The 18,374-nt window shown below is 44.3% G+C and overlaps 2 protein-coding genes across 2 annotated transcripts; one reads left to right on the top strand and one right to left on the bottom strand.

Annotated features, from left to right (window-relative positions):
• The first annotated feature begins 5,482 nt into the window (after positions 1-5,482).
• On the top strand, positions 5,483-9,696 carry LOC125520596 (lysine histidine transporter 2-like). Its single transcript, XM_048685551.1, has 8 exons — positions 5,483-5,720; positions 7,363-7,517; positions 7,715-8,101; positions 8,229-8,622; positions 8,741-8,846; positions 8,930-9,021; positions 9,118-9,186; positions 9,274-9,696. The coding sequence occupies exons 1-8, from the start codon at positions 5,679-5,681 to the stop codon at positions 9,370-9,372; spliced, it is 1,344 nt and encodes a 447-aa protein (XP_048541508.1). The 5' UTR covers positions 5,483-5,678; the 3' UTR covers positions 9,373-9,696.
• Positions 9,697-10,255: 559 nt separating this feature from the next.
• On the bottom strand, positions 10,256-17,037 carry LOC125520595 (transcription factor GTE9-like). The gene is made up of 10 exons (XM_048685550.1): positions 15,241-17,037; positions 15,123-15,168; positions 14,893-15,048; positions 12,744-12,814; positions 12,570-12,609; positions 11,693-11,761; positions 11,509-11,603; positions 11,362-11,422; positions 11,144-11,286; positions 10,256-11,017 (listed from the first exon to the last, which is right to left on the bottom strand). Exons 1-10 carry the CDS (start codon positions 16,549-16,551, stop codon positions 10,757-10,759), a joined length of 2,253 nt encoding a protein of 750 aa, XP_048541507.1. The 5' UTR covers positions 16,552-17,037; the 3' UTR covers positions 10,256-10,756.
• Between the last annotated feature and the right edge of the window lie 1,337 nt (positions 17,038-18,374).

Raw genomic sequence — 18,374 nt, 5'->3', positions numbered from 1 at the left:
TCGAGGATTCCCTGGCCGGGATTGTCACCATCTCTACTACTGGAATTCCGTCACTGCTGGCACGATCATGCGTAGACTTTTATAACTCGGGGGATGTCCATGTCTATCGGTTCGTCGTCTTTTCTGTGCGTGTGGAAAAACCAACACAGGCTTCTTTATTGATCGGGCCACACGGGTCACATGCTCACAGCAGCAACCCCTCCTGTACGGTAAAAAAAGAAAGGCAATTCCTCCAATTGAATATTCTTTCTTCTGCAAAAACAGCTGCCCTGGGTCGAATTGTGACCGGTTGTTGGGGTTTTGTTGGGGTTGCGAACGTTGTGTCCACTGCCATTTGTTGGCGTTGGAAATTAGTGGCAAAAAGGAAAAGGCTTCTTGAAGCTTGACTATGGGGACTTGGGGAGCTTATCGGATGAAAGAAAACTTGTGTATGGGAAACCGCTGCTTTCACGTACGTTTACTTATCGTCCCAGGGCAACAAATATCCTCTTTCCAATAAGATCACGACGCCCTTCCCTTGGTACAACTAACTTGACCGTGGACCTACTCGTTTTTCGGCCTCGGTGCGCGATGTGAGTACGCTACCTGTGGATGTGGTCGGCCTGCAGGTACGCTCGAAATGGGAAGAACGTTTGTGCAAGTGAACTTGTTTCATCTTCAGTGCGTTTGACACGTGAAGGATCGTATCATGGGTCAAATCTTCGACTCGTCATCGAAATGGACTATCAAGGACGAAGCGTGGGCCTGATCACGTAAGCCACTTGCATGATGTGGACACATGATTGGTTGACCAGGCGTAATGCTACGCACTGCTGCTGCGCTCTGTGTACTCCTGGCAGCCCGGGATTTGAGGGCTGTAATCTTGGATTACGCTAACGTTGAATATACTCCTATGTATATAAGCGCGTATAATAAGCAGAGCAGTTCCAGTCTGCTAGCTTTGCTTGCCGTCGCTGGGTTGGGTTGCTGTCATCGGTCTGAACTCTGAAGACGTTCGTGCGGAACTTGGTGTGATAGTGCTGTCACGGAGGCTCTATATTCTCGTACGCGGTGTTCAGTTCACGTTTTCTTTCCTCCAATGGTTTAGTTTAATACTCCTCCAACAGTTCAATAGTTTAAAAGAAAATTGACGTTCTCTTCTTCTCTTTTTCTTTTTGTGGTTTTTTAGGACTCGATTCATTAAAAAGGATAGAAGAGAGTTGCCCGGTTAACTAATGGAAACCGGGCAAAACCCGTTACAAGACACCCTCAACAGGGCACCATCAACACACGCCTATCCTGAGGCCACACACCGAACGAGTCGCCGGCTCTGTAACCCGAGCAACCCATAGCCGACAAGCTACAGCCAAAACCGAAGTCGCCGCTCCGGCATCCATGCCGACCCCGAGGCCACGTACCAGGTGAGCCGCCTGCTCCGACACCATACAACCATCTCCGGAGCCATCTATCTGACGTACAAACGGAAACCACACACGCCTCCCCCGAGGCCACGCACTAGGCGAGCCGCCAGCGTCGTCGCCCTCGCAACCGGAGTTGACACCCAACAATCATATCCGAAGCCGCCGCTCCGACATCCACGCCGACCCCGAGTCCACGCACCATGCTGGCCAATGACACTGCCACCCAAGTGACCAATGCCGGCACCACTCCACGACGACGAGGTCCGGAGTCACCGCTGCGACATCCACGCCAACCCCGAGCCCACGCACCAGGCTGGCCAATAACATTGCCACCCAAGTGACCAATGCCGGCACCCCTCCATCTCTGCTCCAGGAACATGGAACAAGGGGTTCCCCCGGAGTGTGAGAGAGAAAGGCGTAGGACCTCGGATGACAATGCCTCCAAAAAGGTGTGCGGCACCCAAACGCGTCGCCATCATCAGCTCCGGCCAAAGACAGAGCAAGGCTTATGCCCCCGAGCAGCCATAAGAAGCCCTCCCCTCGAACCGGCGCACGAGAACCACCGCCGGCCTAAACCACCACCTACCAACAGAGCACAGAGCCGCCGATTAGAACAGCCGTGCTGATGCCAGCTGCACCACGCAATGCCACCGACCTGGCCGTCCCAACACCATCGCAGAAGCCAGATTCGGGCACGTCTGAACAAATCCGACCTAGACTCTTCTTCTTTTTTGTGTGTTCCAGAAATTGCTTTGTCGAAGCCGGGAATTCTACCGGTCCTTTTTTTCTTTGCGGAATGGGAATTATATCAATTTAGCTTTGTTTAATAAGAGAACAAATAAATGAACATCTACTATGACACTTCAAAACATGAAATGAAGCCGAAAATACAGATTTAGTGCACGAGAAAGTAAATGATTTTTTGAACGTCCCCCTCCCCCCTCTTTCTTTCTATCTCTCTCTCTCTCTGAACCTAGTATTAAAAATAAACTAGATGACATCCCATGTGTTAATGCGAGGATTGTTTTAAAAAGTGCATAAATATGTGTGAAAACAATTAAAACTAATGTAAAAGCAAGTATAAGGGTGTTGTTGGTTTACATTTTTGAAACAATAAACATACGAAGAATGTGACACAATTATGTATAAAAAGAGAAAACTTCTGGGCTAAACTTAGAGAAATGTAATTTTTAACAAAAAAATGTGAAGCATGAATTACAAAGATTTGCTCCAAGAGTCAAACACATATATCACCCATGACCATAAAGAATTAGTGCAAAAAAATAGATTATGACTAATATGCCTTGATGAGATGTCATGGTTTGCATGCATGGATTAATGGAGAGAAAAATGTGACATATAACCACATGCATGACTTGATGATGTGACATGGGCATTTGGAGAAAAAATGTTTAATTAGCTGCAACCATTTAGGAATAGGGGATTGAGGTATTTATGCAGGTTCAGTTTCTAGACTAGAATTAGAATCTAACTTCTTTTTAAACAAGGCAGAACACTTGCCATACAAAGAGAACTTTTCGTTCATTATGGAAAACCGAATTTGAAACAAGCCCATGAGATTTTTTTTTAACATAGTACAAACGCAAGCGCTCATATACACATGCATACACTCACCCCTATGAACGCACACATGCACACCCTACCCCTATGAGCATCTCCGAAAGACTGAGCCGACATATCATTTTGAAATTTATGAAGTTACCGTAGGCACCTCGTCGTCAACGGGAACGTCTACTCCCACTGAATGTGCATCGCCGGAAATCCTGAAATAAATCTAAAAATAAATGCGAGCACCAGGACTTGAACCCTGATGGGCTGGGGATACCTCGGTCCCTCTAACCATCCAACCACATGTTAGTTCGCAACAAGGCTACAAAATGATACACAGGGCACCCGGTCAACTTGGCTACCAGAAGACTCCACACACACAGCCGAGAAGAGAGCATCCACCGCAATCACCAAATGTCATCGTCATCACCTTCGCCCTCAATCCTAGGAGCTTATTGGATGAGAATTTGTGTCAGATTTCACTGCTTGATTCACATTTATTTGTTGGCCAATGCGATTAAAATTCTCTTTTTTTAGGTCATGAAAATAACTTTTAAAGTTATTTAAATTGAGAGAGAGAGAGAGAGAGAGAGAGAGAGAGAGGATAATTAATGAAGGAAAAGTGTGAGAAAATTACATATGGGAGAACATGGAAAATGTTGGAAAATCACGAAAACAAACTAATAAAGTGCTATTTGACAAGTCGACGGGTATAATTAGGTCAAATATTCAACACAACTATTTATCGACGACAAGTCGACAAGGAGAGATAGACAACAACTCATGTATTGCACGCGAGTTGATGCTCCTGCGGTTTACGCCACTAAACTGGACTGCATACGTAGCACAGGCACACGGCAAGTCCACCAACAATGTTGTCTGCTTGTTTTTATTATAGCTTATCAGGCTTGCCGCATGGTGACCATGTTGGTGGCTAATCACACAAGCACGTACTACTGCACACTTGAAATTTGTATACTTCACCTGCAAAAAAAAATGATATACTTCACTAGTGTGATAGAGACTTGGATATTTTTTAACACGAGAGAACGTGTGCGAAACAGAGCAGTTCATGTCCATTTGTCCTCGTGGTGTTCTATTTTTGCGATCAAAAGTTGTATACGCAACTGAGTTACTCCCTCCATTCCATAATGTAATGCGTCCGTGCTTCCCGAGATTCAAGTTTGATCATAAATTTAACTACCGAGACCGATTGCGGCGGGAGTACAAATTATACCACTAAATTCATATCGAAAATACGAATTCGGTGATATAATTTTTGCTCCCGCTGCAGTCGGTCTCATTGGTTAAATTTACGGTCAAAGTTGAATCTCAGGAAACGCGGGCACACTACATTATGGAATGAAGGGAGTAGGGGAAGTGCATGGATAAACCCGGGTACATATGAACCCACTTTGAAAACCACATTTCTAAATGCTAAAAAAATCCGAAAAAGGTGGCATGGGTACATATTCATGTTCTATGTGCGTGCATAAAGTTTCATGGAAAAAATAATTTTTTTGTGGCCTGTGCGAAAAAGACAAAAAATTGTGTCGTGAAACGTTATTTAGGAGCACTGAAATTTTTCTTTTTTACGGAGACAAAATAAAAAGACATTTTTCACAAAATTTTGCGCCGCGCACACACATTTGTGAACATGTATGATGGAATTTTCTTTTGTTTATTTTTGAGATTTTAAGATGTACTTAAAATGCATATCTTTTAAAAAAATGGGTGCAGATGCTCCTGGGTTCAGATCGTGCCTACTCGAGGAAGTAGTATATATTTACTTGTCCGTGGTGTGCATGCATGCTACCTGAAACTTTGCACGCATAACCAACATTCAACAATATGCGTACTGTAACAATATATACTACTCCCTCCATTCCATAATATGTTTGTTTAAATCGGCTTTGACAATATGTGTACTGTAAAAATGTGGGCTAAGTTTAAAAAAAATATGTGGGCTGGCGACTATTCACAATCAAACCCATAAAGTGTACAAGTGGAGTTGTTTCCTTTTCGACGCATTTGGCTCGTGAACGTGGTACATAGGAGTATATAAATTTGGCAAGCCTTCAACTTGGCGTGGCTGTCAACACAGCCAAGCGCAGAGGTGCATTTACGCCGCGACGGGATCTATAAATTACGAGAGAAAGAATCGTGTCCACTTGGGTGCTTTTTTTCTTAAAAAAATTTACAAATTTCACGTGCACAAGCTTGGAAAGAGAATTGAATAGTCCGTACATCACGTTCTGTCACCCCCGCGACGTGGCCTCATCGCAACCGTCGAGGGAGGCAGGATCGGACGAACGGCATCCCGCCCGCTTCGCAGATGAACGAACGACACACGGACGCGGGTGCCACAACTGGCCGCTGGAACACCGGATCCGCTGCATCGCTGGAGTCAACGGTCCACCCAACGATATTCCAGTTGTTGTTGTTTTTTTCTCTAGTCTAAGCTAGGCTACAGAAGAAGGAAAACAAACTCATAACTAACCCAGCGGGATACGTGCTCCTCGATCGCTCACAGTGCATACGGCGCCCCCGCCTGAATCTCCCTCTATAAAAACCACCACGACTCGGCCTCCTCCATACCTGCGAGCTCCATCTCCATCTCCTTGTTTCTCTCCACCTTCTCCTTGGTGTGACTCCGGCCGCCCATTGGCGAAGGGAAGCTCCGTGCCGCCGGAAGAGAAGCCAGGCGCCATGGGGACGCAGGCCTCGCCGGACAACTACACGCCGCCCAAGGTCAAATCTCTCCCCCTCTCCTCTCTCTCTCTCCCCCTCTGCTGCGTCTGTATGTTATGATCTGTTTCATTCGCAATGTTCATGTTCTGTATCCACGAACGAAACAGTCCATTCATCTTGTTCAAACTCTGTTTCTTGTATCTGGTTTCTCGAGGGGAGAGAGAAAGGGAGAGATGAAACAAAAGGTCGGGGAGTTGTGGAGTTCCGAAAAGCGGGGAGCGAAATCGACAGGCGCAAAAAAGGACAAAAGGAAAACGCCGTTTTCTTTCTTTCTTTTTGCGTGGAGGATTCTCTTCTCCCGGCATGTAGCACCAGTTCATCCTCTTCATGTGAAATCCTTTTCTTGGGGGGAGGAACCCGTGTGAAATCGTGGTGGTGTCTAATAGTGATATCCAATCTCATCTTCTTGGTGCTTTTGGGCTAGTACTTTTTGGTTTCTTTTCCTGCAGAAGATCAAGAAGGGAAAAGAACGTGTGTACATAAGTATCAGCGTCATATGATCGGTGTGATTCTTGATGCTTTGCCTTAACTGCGGAATTTTACCTTTTTCCCTTTAAATTAATCATTGTTCCCTCGTTGTTTTTCCAGCTGTTGTGTTACTTTAAAATTACCATCATCCAGTCTGTTTTACAATATAGGAGTATATATATACCTCAATAAGTACGTTGCGTTTCTTGTTTCAAATATATAATATGGAAACGAGTAAGTAGGAGTATTTTCCATATTTTTTTAAGAAAAATATCTAGAATGAAATTAAACAGTTTTGCTGCTTCTGTCGTATGGTCCACCTTGTTCTTGGACTAACGAGTATGAAAGGTCTTCATTTGTACTTTCTGTCCAGCCTTGTTTTTCTTTCCAAGGCCAGAAATAGCTCACACTAGCCTACCGAACAAAAAAAACAGATCACACTCTTTAAACTCCCCCATTAACTAGTTTCCTTTTACTAGTATTTCTACGGTGGGCTACTTACCATTTTAATATAGTTGGATATCCATATCTCGGTGTTAATTGCTACCATGCGATTGATTATTCTATATATAGAATGCAAAAAAATTACGCCTCATGCAAGGACTTCTTATTTGGATTAAGAAATTAATAGAAAGGCGCTTAGCCCTGTTGAAAAAATAATCAACTCAAAATTAGATTCTGGTAATATCCTGTCGATGGTGGATTTTCACTAGAAATTGTGAAAATGGATGCTTTAGCAGAAGAACTTCCGTATTCCAGATATGCAAACATAGTATTTTGAGACTAGTAGTATCATGCAACATTGTTAGGTGAACGTGCTTGATAGAAAAATCAAACATGTTTACCGTGAGGTGTCATTGATTGATAAGCATCTGATGACACATTTGTCTTGGGCAAGTGCGACTACTTGGCCATGTGACAAGTCAACTGCCCGGAAGAAAAGGAACCACTCTACCTCCGAAAATTCAAAGTTGCCAATTATCCGTCTCTTAAGTTTATTAGATGACATAAAAAATGAAAGAAATGCCAGGAGGTTACAAATTAATTGTTGTTGATAAGTCCCAAATAATTTTGGCATACTAGCTCTTATTGTGTGATATTCTAAATTTGAAAAAAAAACCTGCTGTTATGTGATCATGATGTCTATAGCTAACAGAATGCTGAAAACCCACAGGATGAGAGGACTGCACGGGAGAAGGCGATCGATGACTGGCTTCCTATCACGTCGTCGAGGAAAGCAAAGTGGTGGTACTCGGCCTTCCACAATGTCACGGCCATGGTTGGCGCTGGGGTGCTCAGCCTCCCCTACGCCATGTCTGAACTCGGTTGGTATGTACTGCTACTGCCATGACATCCATACATTGGAGCCATGGCTCCTCTGTCTGCTTCTGAAACTGTGACTGGCAATCTGAATGGCATGTGGGTTCCACATGCCATACTCACAGCCGGGCAGTTTTCAAAGCTACAAACTTGCAATGGCATGATCCAATCATTTGGCGTTCCCTGATGTTTTTGTTTTGGCGCAGGGGTCCTGGCATCGCGGTGATGACCTTGTCGTGGATCATCACGGTGTACACGCTGTGGCAGATGGTGGAGATGCATGAGATAGTCCCTGGGAAGCGTTTCGATCGGTACCATGAGCTCGGGCAGCACGCCTTCGGTGATAAGCTCGGCCTCTGGATCGTGGTGCCACAGCAGCTTGTCGTCGAGGTCAGCCTGAACATTGTGTACATGGTTACCGGCGGCAACTCTCTCAAGAAGTTCCACGACGTGATCTGTGACGGCAAGTGCAAGGACATAAAGCTCACTTACTTCATCATGATCTTCGCCTCTGTCCACTTCGTCCTCTCCCAGCTCCCAAACTTCAACTCCATCTCTGGCATCTCCCTCGCTGCAGCCGTCATGTCACTCAGGTTAATTCCGAATGTCTGCACCAGCACTAGCTGTCATATGCTCACTGTAGCAAATCCGACAAGTTTCTGAAAAAAAAAAGAACTTTAGCTAGCAAGCAATTGCCGTTGACAATAACTCATGATGCAGCTACTCAACAATTGCTTGGGGCGCCTCGTTGGACAAGGGGAGGGCGGAGAACGTGGACTACAGCTTGCGGGCATCGACGACAGCAGGGCAGGTGTTCGGTTTCTTGGGGGGGCTCGGCGACGTGGCCTTCTCCTACTCTGGCCACAATGTCGTGCTAGAAATCCAGGCTACCATCCCATCGACGCCGGGCAACCCGTCCAAGAAGCCAATGTGGAAGGGTGTGGTGGTCGCCTACATCATCATCGCCGCCTGCTACATGCCGGTGGCATTTATCGGCTACTGGGCGTTTGGCAACAGTGTCGACGACAACATCCTCATCACCCTCAACAAGCCCAAGTGGCTCATCGCCATGGCCAACATGATGGTCGTCGTTCATCTCATCGGTAGCTACCAGGTATGTAGATCCTTACAATCATTTCGTTCAGTTACTTTGGATACCTAAAACGTGACATTGTACCAGAGCTAGGACGATATATCTGACGGTACAACAAAATTTGATTGTTCCTGTGCAGATTTACGCGATGCCAGTGTTCGACATGATGGAGACGTTTCTGGTGAGGAAGCTGGAATTCGCACCAGGCATTATGCTCCGTCTGATCACCCGGACCATCTATGTTGGTAATGCCCCGTCGACTAATCTCATCGCAAGTTTTGAGGCATCTTGTATACTGAATAACCAACCAAAACACCGACATGTGCAGCCTTCACCATGTTCGTCGGCATGACCTTCCCGTTCTTCGGTGGCCTCATCGGGTTCTTCGGCGGGCTGGCCTTCGCGCCGACGACCTATTTCGTAAGCATTTTCATCAGACACCTTTCATCACAGCAAATATACACTCAGAGCTTCTCGTGAGATTGGACGATATGTAACTGTCATGGCTGCCTGCAGCTGCCCTGCATCATGTGGCTCATCATCTGCAAGCCCAGGAGATTCAGCCTCTCATGGTTCACCAACTGGGTAAGAACCAACCCAGAGATCCAAGGCTTTTATCCCTCTCTTTTCTTCAAACGATAATCCCGTCCTGATTTTCCTTTTGGGTTTCAGATTTGCATCGTCCTTGGTGTCATTCTGATGATCATCGCGCCCATCGGAGGGCTCAGGCAGATCATCATTTCTGCCAAGACATACAAGTTCTACTCATAGATCACTACAAGTGCCGTTCATCATCATCGCCTCGCGATTGGCGATTCTACTGCCAGATTTTTATTTTTATTTTCTGTCCCTGCAAAGAAGATCATGGTATCACGGCTTGTCGCAGATGTCGGACGGTCTGCTTAGTTTAGACCGGAGGAGGGCTGTGTTGGGGGTAAATCGTGAAGGGGTCCAGCCCGCTTGCAGCGCCGGGAGTTTTCATGCATGTACTCGTATTATTTTGCAGAGCACTAGCTATGAAAATAGGCGCAAGGATTCATATATACCATGAGACATGTCAAATTAAGTGCAAGATCCATACATTTGATTGGATTATTCCTGCGATATGTTTAAGCTTTTAATTGTGTTTCTCCTTAATGCTGCCTTTACACATGCTGTTCTGGGAATGTTTATTTTAGTTCAGAATATAGCAACAGTGTTAATCAACCTAAACGCAGAATGTAACAAGTGAGGGAAGATCCTTCCTAAAATACAAATTTAAAACTTCCTCAAAAAAGTCAGGGATGCTTACTGACGCCTATTCCAAGCGATATAATAGGATCAGCGAACATCCCCTAGGAGGGGTTGGCATTTGCGAACATTTTAGGTGACAAGTTTAGTTGTATGGGGTTGACATTTTCTTGGAAGAAGAAAAGTTTTGCAGCAAAAAAACAGCAGGATTTGCCGCCTCTGGCCAACTAAATTTGCCAAAAAAAATTAGATAAATAAATAATAGCCACCATTAACCTTGATTACACTGCAAGTGCAGCAGCCAACTAAAGCTTATCGCATCCTACAAAAATTAATTTACCTCCTCTATATATCCTAATCCGAGGTAAACTCGGGATATCCCAAACAATATGAAGAGAGATAAAGTAATGATGAGAGATGCAAGTGCAGAAGAAAAAAGAACGGTTTTCCATCTATCAGGCAACCTCTTTGTACAGTTTCCAGGATTACATTCACAACATGAAATGTCACCGAAACTACCCCAAAACGGCTCACATTAGTTGTTCTATAAGAGCCAGGGACGCACCCCACCTCAACCCCACCCATCCCCCCTAACACCCCCCTTTCCCTCAGTATCATCTTCCAGATATCCATCCAGAAAAGCACAGGGGCGTCCATTACTTCATCATGGCTACCAATGAACCCATCCAAAGATGGGCTGACTCCATGGGACCCCGCATGCATGAAGACTGGTTCCAGTGCCTGCTACTACATTTGATCAACCATATTTTGCTCCAAAAACTTGTGCAGCTCATAAGTTCTGTAGAGGAATGGAACCGCCAGGGTGATGTGCACTTCATATATCAAAAACATCAAAAAACAGTTATCCGGTCCAGTCACGCCACAGGCTCCACTCAGATTATCACTGAAAATGCACCATAAGCTGTCAGTCTATTTCGCCCTCCTCAACATCAACTGTTGGTTCATCTGCGGACTCGACTTCCTCGTCTTCTTCGTCGTCATTTTTCATATACAATCCAAGCTGTTCTAGGGGGTTGCCCCCAAGTTGAAATCCGAGGGGCTCAGGTGTACGGCTTGGACTCATTTCACCGACCAAGTTGAGATTCTGTTCACCTGTGACTGTTCCAAGCATTTCAAAATCTTTCAGGAAGAGGTTCCCTTCATTGATTTCTACAGTTTTCTCCATCTGCAGGGTCAATGGTATTTGCACTTCAGAGTAGGATACCAAAAGAGCAATCAATACTATCTGCACTTCAGAGTATGGATATCAACAAAGCAAGATGTTGCTTGCCAAATTGCATCCTAGGTTTACCTGCTGCAAGGCTTTACGAGCTGCTTCTCTTTCACGCTCTCTTTGGCGTTTAGCTTCTGCAGCAGCCTCAGCAACGGCTGCTGCTTCAGCCCTCTTGCGAGCTTCCTCAGCAGCTTTAGCCTCAGCTTGTAACCGAGCTTTCTCTGTAATGAAGATTGTGCCTCAATAAACAGTATTGCAGCTCGCATACCAGCCCAAATATACCAATTTCATCTCACCTTCCCTTTGTAACCTTTCAAGCTCCTCCCTCTCGCGCCGAACTTTCTCAGGATCCTTCACCTGGTATGAAGGATCATGTGAATCTTACTGGGAATAGCATCCACCAAAGGCCAGGCAGCAACGCAATAAACTATTCCAACACATACCTGATCAAGAGCCTTCTCACGAGCTTTGAGAATTGTATCAGCGAAGCGGCTTTTCAAAAGGGCAGCTCGGTATTTTTTATCAGACACGTTCTCCTCTGAAATATTGATCCATTTAATAAACTGTAAAAGAAACGTACCAAACATGCTCTGGGTACTAAGAGACCGCATAGAAGTACAAGCTTACCCTCATCATCAGCAGAAATAGGTACACGGTCAGCACATTGTTCTTGTATATTCAATGTATCCTGTGAATCTGCAAAAATATCAATTGAAAGTAGTAAATATACATAAGACACAAGTAGCTATTCCAAAATTGCAGAAGTACAGCAAAGCCAATCGATAAGCACTGTGATAAGTTTGGGTGTCAACTGAATTCCACATTGTTTCTAAAATTCTATATAAAAAACACATGTTCAAAAGAAGTACAGAGAGTTCAAAGGAAGGTATCAAAGATAACATGTAGACCCAAAAATTGACCCACATGTAAGGAAGAGATGATAAGCCGATGGGTTAAATCGGATAACAGGCTCCATTTGAACAGTCTGGGTTGTAAAGAAGTGACAATCCACCACTTTCTGTAATACTTAAATTTTTAGTGGGTCAATATGGCTCCGAAGAGATGGGTTAAACCGGATACCAGACTCCAATTGAATGCAATTTGGATTTAACACACCTCCAAATATTTTGACGTGTTGTAGGTCAAAATTTGTTTGAAATAAACAGGTTAGATTTGGCTGAATTGTCCCATCCTATGCAGAATAGTAGACCTCACGTGTAATTTAATTTGCCAGTAGTTCTAATAGTTTAATTTTGGCAGGATAAATTGCTCAGATTGTCTATAGTTTGGGTTGGCTTGTGCCAGCCAAACACCAATCCTAACATTATTTTAGTTTTAAAACTTTGACTGAGTTTAATCCATCGAGGCATATGAGAAATAGGTTACTGGAGCTAACTTGTGAAGGCTGGCTTTGTTACTGAATCAAGTGGTCTAGTTAGTTTGATGATGTGCTTGCAAGAGCTGGTTTGGCTTAAAAAACAATGTATTATGTGCAACCTCTTACCGTTCTCTTGGTCCAAGCTAAACACGGGTAGTACGTTCTCCTGCATGTAAACAGAGAGCAACCATTGAGGACACCGATGTTCAAAATAATCTTTTGGTGAGTAGCACGTCAATTTTGTTTGAGACTTGTATGGTTCTAAAAACTACTCAGAATACAGCAAGTGTGCGGAAGCACCTTAGCCCCGATGTTTGTCGAAGGAACTTTGGCACCCAAATCACTTCCAGAAGAGCTACTCGAATCCGAACCTGAAGATATAAGAAGAAATAAAATGATCACCTTGTTGGGCATGAAAAATCACATGGACTGAACTGGAATACCATGCACCAATAGATATTGGCTTGTTTCCTCATTTGGGTTTTATCATGAAAGAAAGAAATTTATGGACATCGGGTAGTTTTCTTCATGTTGGTTTCATCGTGTAACACAGTGAAGGAAGGAAATTTACAGACATTCATAATAATGTAGCCCAAGAGACACAGGTTTTCAAAAGCAGGTATTCAAAAGTTATAATTCAATGAACCTAAAAAACAGGTCTTAGTTTAATTTCAGACCTACAGAGTGGGCCAGCCAACGGTTCCTGAGAACGGTTGTAAGATACACAGGGTTGTCCAATATAGCAGGAAAATTGTATAGCATTATTAGTGAAACTAGACCATGGTATTAGAGAATATGTTCTACTTCTATATTATTATATTTCGGACACTACACCAATTATCAGTTGAAACTACTATAGTCCAGTGAATTAATTGGTGCGAACTTCTGTTTATGGCATTTGGCATTTGGAAACAAGGAATGTTTATAGTACTAAACCTATGTTCTAACATGGTTAACACTGCCATATTATGTCAAAGAGGTTTGTACATGGATAAGTAAGGCAAAGTAAATATTTCACAGAAACACTCAGTTTTTGCTCACTCATTCTCCCTTTTTATCCCCCTCAAGGAAATGCGCTTGGGCATTATATATCTCATATTCACAAGCATGATTCATGCGAAATGAAATGGAGAAAGGGAATTTCACAAAGGAAGCATAAGTAAAGTTACTACCAGCTCACACATGCTGTGGTATCATAATGCTCTGTACTAAGTGCTACTAGCTGTTAGCCTGCTACAGTTAGCTGGGAATCAATTAAAAAAGGATCTTAAATAAGAAATGATCAGCAGTATGAGCAAAAGTGAACAACAACTGCTGCCCCTCAGATAAGATAAGAACAAAATTCTACAATGTTAACATGTGAGCTACCATCACAACACAAATAGTGAACGCCAATATGTGATTTATCAGCAATAATTATTTTTTTAAAACTTAGTGACTCTGCCCGAAATTGGGCCGGCAGAATCACCTGTTAGCACTGCAAGCACACGCAGGCATACGGGCTCTTTTTGCTGCCATATGGAGGCAATCAGATTGCTAGCAAGGCGAGTTGCTATGAACAACATTTAGCATGTTGAACATCTTTCTAAGGGCCTGTTTGGGACTGCTCCGCTCCTTGAAATTAAACTGTGCTCTAGAAAAAAACGCAAGCCAAACAGGGTAAATCTACGACATGCCGCTCCACAAAAAAACTAGAATCTGGGGTACAACTCCCTGTTTTTTGTGAAGCTCTTTAGGAGGTGCTCCAAAAAACTTTAGAAGCTGGAGTTGTAAGGAAATTTGACACCAGTAAGTGGATACCCCTTCGTTTCTCCCCACTCATCCAATCAAATAGATCCTTTCCACCAAATTTCCCATTCTTGAAGCTGCAGCTAGATGAAAGCCAAACATTCTCTTTGGAAGAGTTGCAACTCCTGTATGAAACTGCTCCAAAGTGGATTTGGTGGAGCGGAACTGATTTTGATGGAGCAGAGCAGTCCCAAACAGGCCCTAAAGTTGAATTAAAGTACTCCCTCCGTCTCAAAATAAGTGTCTCGACTTTAGTACAACTTTGTACTGGTTAGTATAAACTTGAGACACTTATTTTAGGACGGAGGGAGTATACAAGTGTTTAGATCACTAAAGTAGTGATCTAGACGCTCTTATATTTATTTACAGAGGGAGTATCAAACTAGAAACAAACAGGACACTGTTCAATACTACCGATTTCAACTTATCAACACTTGCTGACACTAAGAATCGTTAAGACTCTGTCGAATAGGTGAGCACAGGGGAAAAATTTGAACAGCCTTAAGGGGCAAAGTTATCAATTTGCGGCATGCAGCATTGAATGGCATGGAATGGTAAAAAGTAAAAACAAAAGAACATATCGCTGGGCCTGGTAACAGTTAAGTCAAGATACAAAGTTAGGTAGTGTAATATGTGAAGATAAATGGATAAAAATACATACCACTGGAGGATGATCCTGACTCACTACTAGAACTGCTAGAAGAACTATGTTTGCTGCTTCTGTCTGCCGTTTCACTTTCAAATACCACAGGGGGGTATGTTAAAGGTGGAAGATCGTTCCCACCAATATCAATGTCTTCCTCAACAAGCTCATTGCCTGCTAAGACGTATGCAGTATTAACTTAGAACAACAATTAGTGCCATGGAAAAAATAAATGAGGAGAAAGCGACCTTCATGATGCATTGATAAGTTGGCAAGTCCATATTCACTTTGGAACTGTTGAGCAGAAGGAAACAATGGTCAGTAAATTAACTAACAAAAATCAATCTCAAAGACAATAGCACCCACCTCAACTTCTTGAGGCTCATCTTTTGTAGGATTTCCAGACTGATTTACTCTATCATAGTCATCAAGAAGCTTCTGTAATTCAAACAGGGTATCATCGCTGAGAGCGTTCATGTCAATAGTCAACTCATCTTCATCAGCATCATTATCATCATTAACATGCCTCTTTATGAACTCAACTACATGTTCTGGAATGAATCCACCATATGATTGTAGTCTTACGCTTAGAGCAACCTTTTGTTCATCTGTCATCATTCCCATAGCAGTTTGTACCACTGGAACCTCCTCAGCCACCTGAGCCATCTGTATCACTGATGCTACTGGAGCATCCTGAACCAAAGGAGAGGCTTTCCTCTTCTTCGGGTGCAAAACTGGCTTGGCAACCACCTCCTCTTTTTGAAAGGTGTTTTTCTTATATGCACCTTTATTTGAAGGTCTTCTATCAAAAGGCTCTTTGTTGTCAACAATATTTTTCTCAACTGCATCATTTTTTGAAGGCTCAATTGCAGAGAGTTCCTCATCTGGTCGAGGAAGCTTCTTTTCGATAGGCTTCCATCTAGGTTCAAAAACACTGCTCATAGTCTGGGCCATTATGTTAACTGCATTACCGACTGGGTTATAAAGTATAGCGTTGCTAAAAGTAAGCCTCACGTCTGCGGCAAACTCCCAAGGTGTAGGGTACACACCTGCATTCAGCTTTTTCTGTATAGTACCCAAATCCATTGGGTGCTTGACTATATCAAAATAATCAGGGATACACAACTTCACAGGATCAACTGGCATAACAAACGGGCCTGCAGAGCGATGCTTCATAAGGTTCTTCAGAAGCTCCTGGCATTTTTTAAACGATGCTGTGTAGTTAATGGAGCTGACTACAGGTTGGGCAACTGATGGCGGTAATCCTCTGCCAGACTGCACTGAATTGCTCCTCCTGAGCTTCCCATCCTTTTTATTGCTGTTGAAATCACCTCTGGGAGCCGACGCAGTCCCACCATTCATGCTCGTCGTAGCCCCTCTTGAAAACAACCTACTCTGGAGGGCCCTCACCTGCTCGAGCTCGTCACGGAGCCTCATCTCCAGCTCATTCCTATCCGAGGCCGACATCCTCGGCAACTCAAAGACCACCCGCGGCACATTAAATCCGGGAGCATCAGCCCCCTCGTCCGTATTGAGGTTGATGCATTTTCTCTTGGCTTCACTTCTTGCAGGATTCCCAAGGCCCTTTGACACCCCCACAGTTTCCACCCCATATCGGTAGTCCGGCACGAAACCGAGAGGGTGCCCCTTGGAGAACTTCTGCGTCTTCCCCATCATTGCGTGGCGGAACCCGCAGACCAGTCTGCTCGCGAGCGCAATGCGCCGCCTGGGCCACCCAAATCCACCACAATTCAGCCAAAACCTAACCCTAACCCCCCGAAGCGAGAGGTTAGTTTATTGCACGGCCGCCAAGAGCAGGAGGCCTCCAAAACCCTCGATTCGGGGGGCGGAGCAGCTCAATTGGAAGCGCCGCGGCGAGAGATCGAGCCAACTCACCGAGCAGACGGCGCCGCACCCACCACAACCACCACACAAAGCCGGCGGCGCCGCCGCGAGATCTCGAGGCCTTCGCGCAGGCACCCGGCGCCGCCGCCGCCGCTGCGGCGCGAGCACTGGAGCTCCCCCTCCTCCTCCTCCTCCTCCTCGAAACGGAGGGCGGCGCGGAGGCGGCGAGGCGAAAGCGGATGAAGGCGAGGCGGCGAGACCTGGGGTTTCTCTCTCCTCTGTCCCCGTCTCTTTCTCTCTCTTCGCTGTGCCGCTCGCGAGCTTTAGGCTCGAATCGCGAAGCAAAGGGGCCCCTTGTAAGCGGCGTGCGGGGAGCGCGCCCGGTGGCTGAGATGTGGGTCCCTCGGTCCAATGGTCCCACCGCGCAGTCACTTGGACGGAATAGGGTGGGCGGCTCTGACTTGTGAGGGGAGATCCCGGCCGTTGGGTTTTTGGGCCGGACGGTGCGATTGTAGGTGGTTGCGTGTCTAGAAAGGCTCTAGGGCTTCGTATGCTAGAATCACGTGTTGATTTGTCCGGCCTGGGATGCTACGGAAATAGCATGCGAATCTCCCCCGGAAAAGATATTTAAACGTGGGTTTTCAAAATATTAGCAAGTTCTTATGGTAAATACTGTTTGGTTTGCCGGTATCTTACCGCAGGTATATAGGTTTTCATGTATCGTTGTCATCGAACATTTAGGCAAATAACAGAGCATATCAATTGTTCCGAGAAGGCTATCGGTGTGTTTGTATTGTGACAGAAAGAAGTTTACCAATTTGTAAATCATGGTTATAATATTGGCTTTTGTTTGATGTAAGATTAACTTTTCGGCAATGTTAATGCTTCACTTTACAAAACTATAGGCAAAAAACCTCAACCGGTTTTTTTGACACGACAACCTTTGGCACATACTATTATACATACTCTTTATACCAAAAAGGATGGATACCAATGCACACATGTTCGCACAAAAGTAGTTCACATGCGCAACTACTTTTCGATAGAAGGTTCGATAGTAGGGCATGACATACCACTGCCATCGACAGAGCATGTGAAACACATTAAAAAGGACCTTATACCTTATCTACTAATGTTGGATTCAATTGATTTTTATGTGCTGGTGTGTAACATGTGGGATCAATGGATCATGTAAATCCCCTCCAGAAAAGTTGTGTACTATCATAATTTTGACATAAATATTATGGCTGATATCAATTGGTTTGTTAGTGGGTCCTATGATGGACCAATCTTTACAAATTGAAGGTGGATTCGAGGAGAAACAAAAGAATAAGGCACAAATCCAAAAGAAACACAAGGGAAAAAACTATTGGACAAGATCCAAGCTAAGTACTCCTCAAATCCCAAGCCAATACAAAAGGTGTGTCTTAGATCCAATAACAACAAAGTAAATAGAGGAGACAAAGTGTATATCTTTCCCCAATCTCTATGAGATATGAAGTTATTGATGTAGGGGAACATGCTATGCGACAAAATATTACTATATGGTCGCACCCAAAAACACTATGAAGATGTCAAGATAGATCTAATCTCATCAGCAAGAATGCAGCATAAAAGAAGAAGATGTTGATGACGATCTCACAATTCATGCAGCT

Source organism: Triticum urartu, chromosome 7 (assembly GCF_003073215.2).
Source record: "Triticum urartu cultivar G1812 chromosome 7, Tu2.1, whole genome shotgun sequence".
NCBI lineage: Eukaryota > Viridiplantae > Streptophyta > Magnoliopsida > Poales > Poaceae > Triticum > Triticum urartu.
Note: the sequence above shows the minus strand (reverse complement) of the source record. Positions and strands in the feature narration are given on the sequence as shown.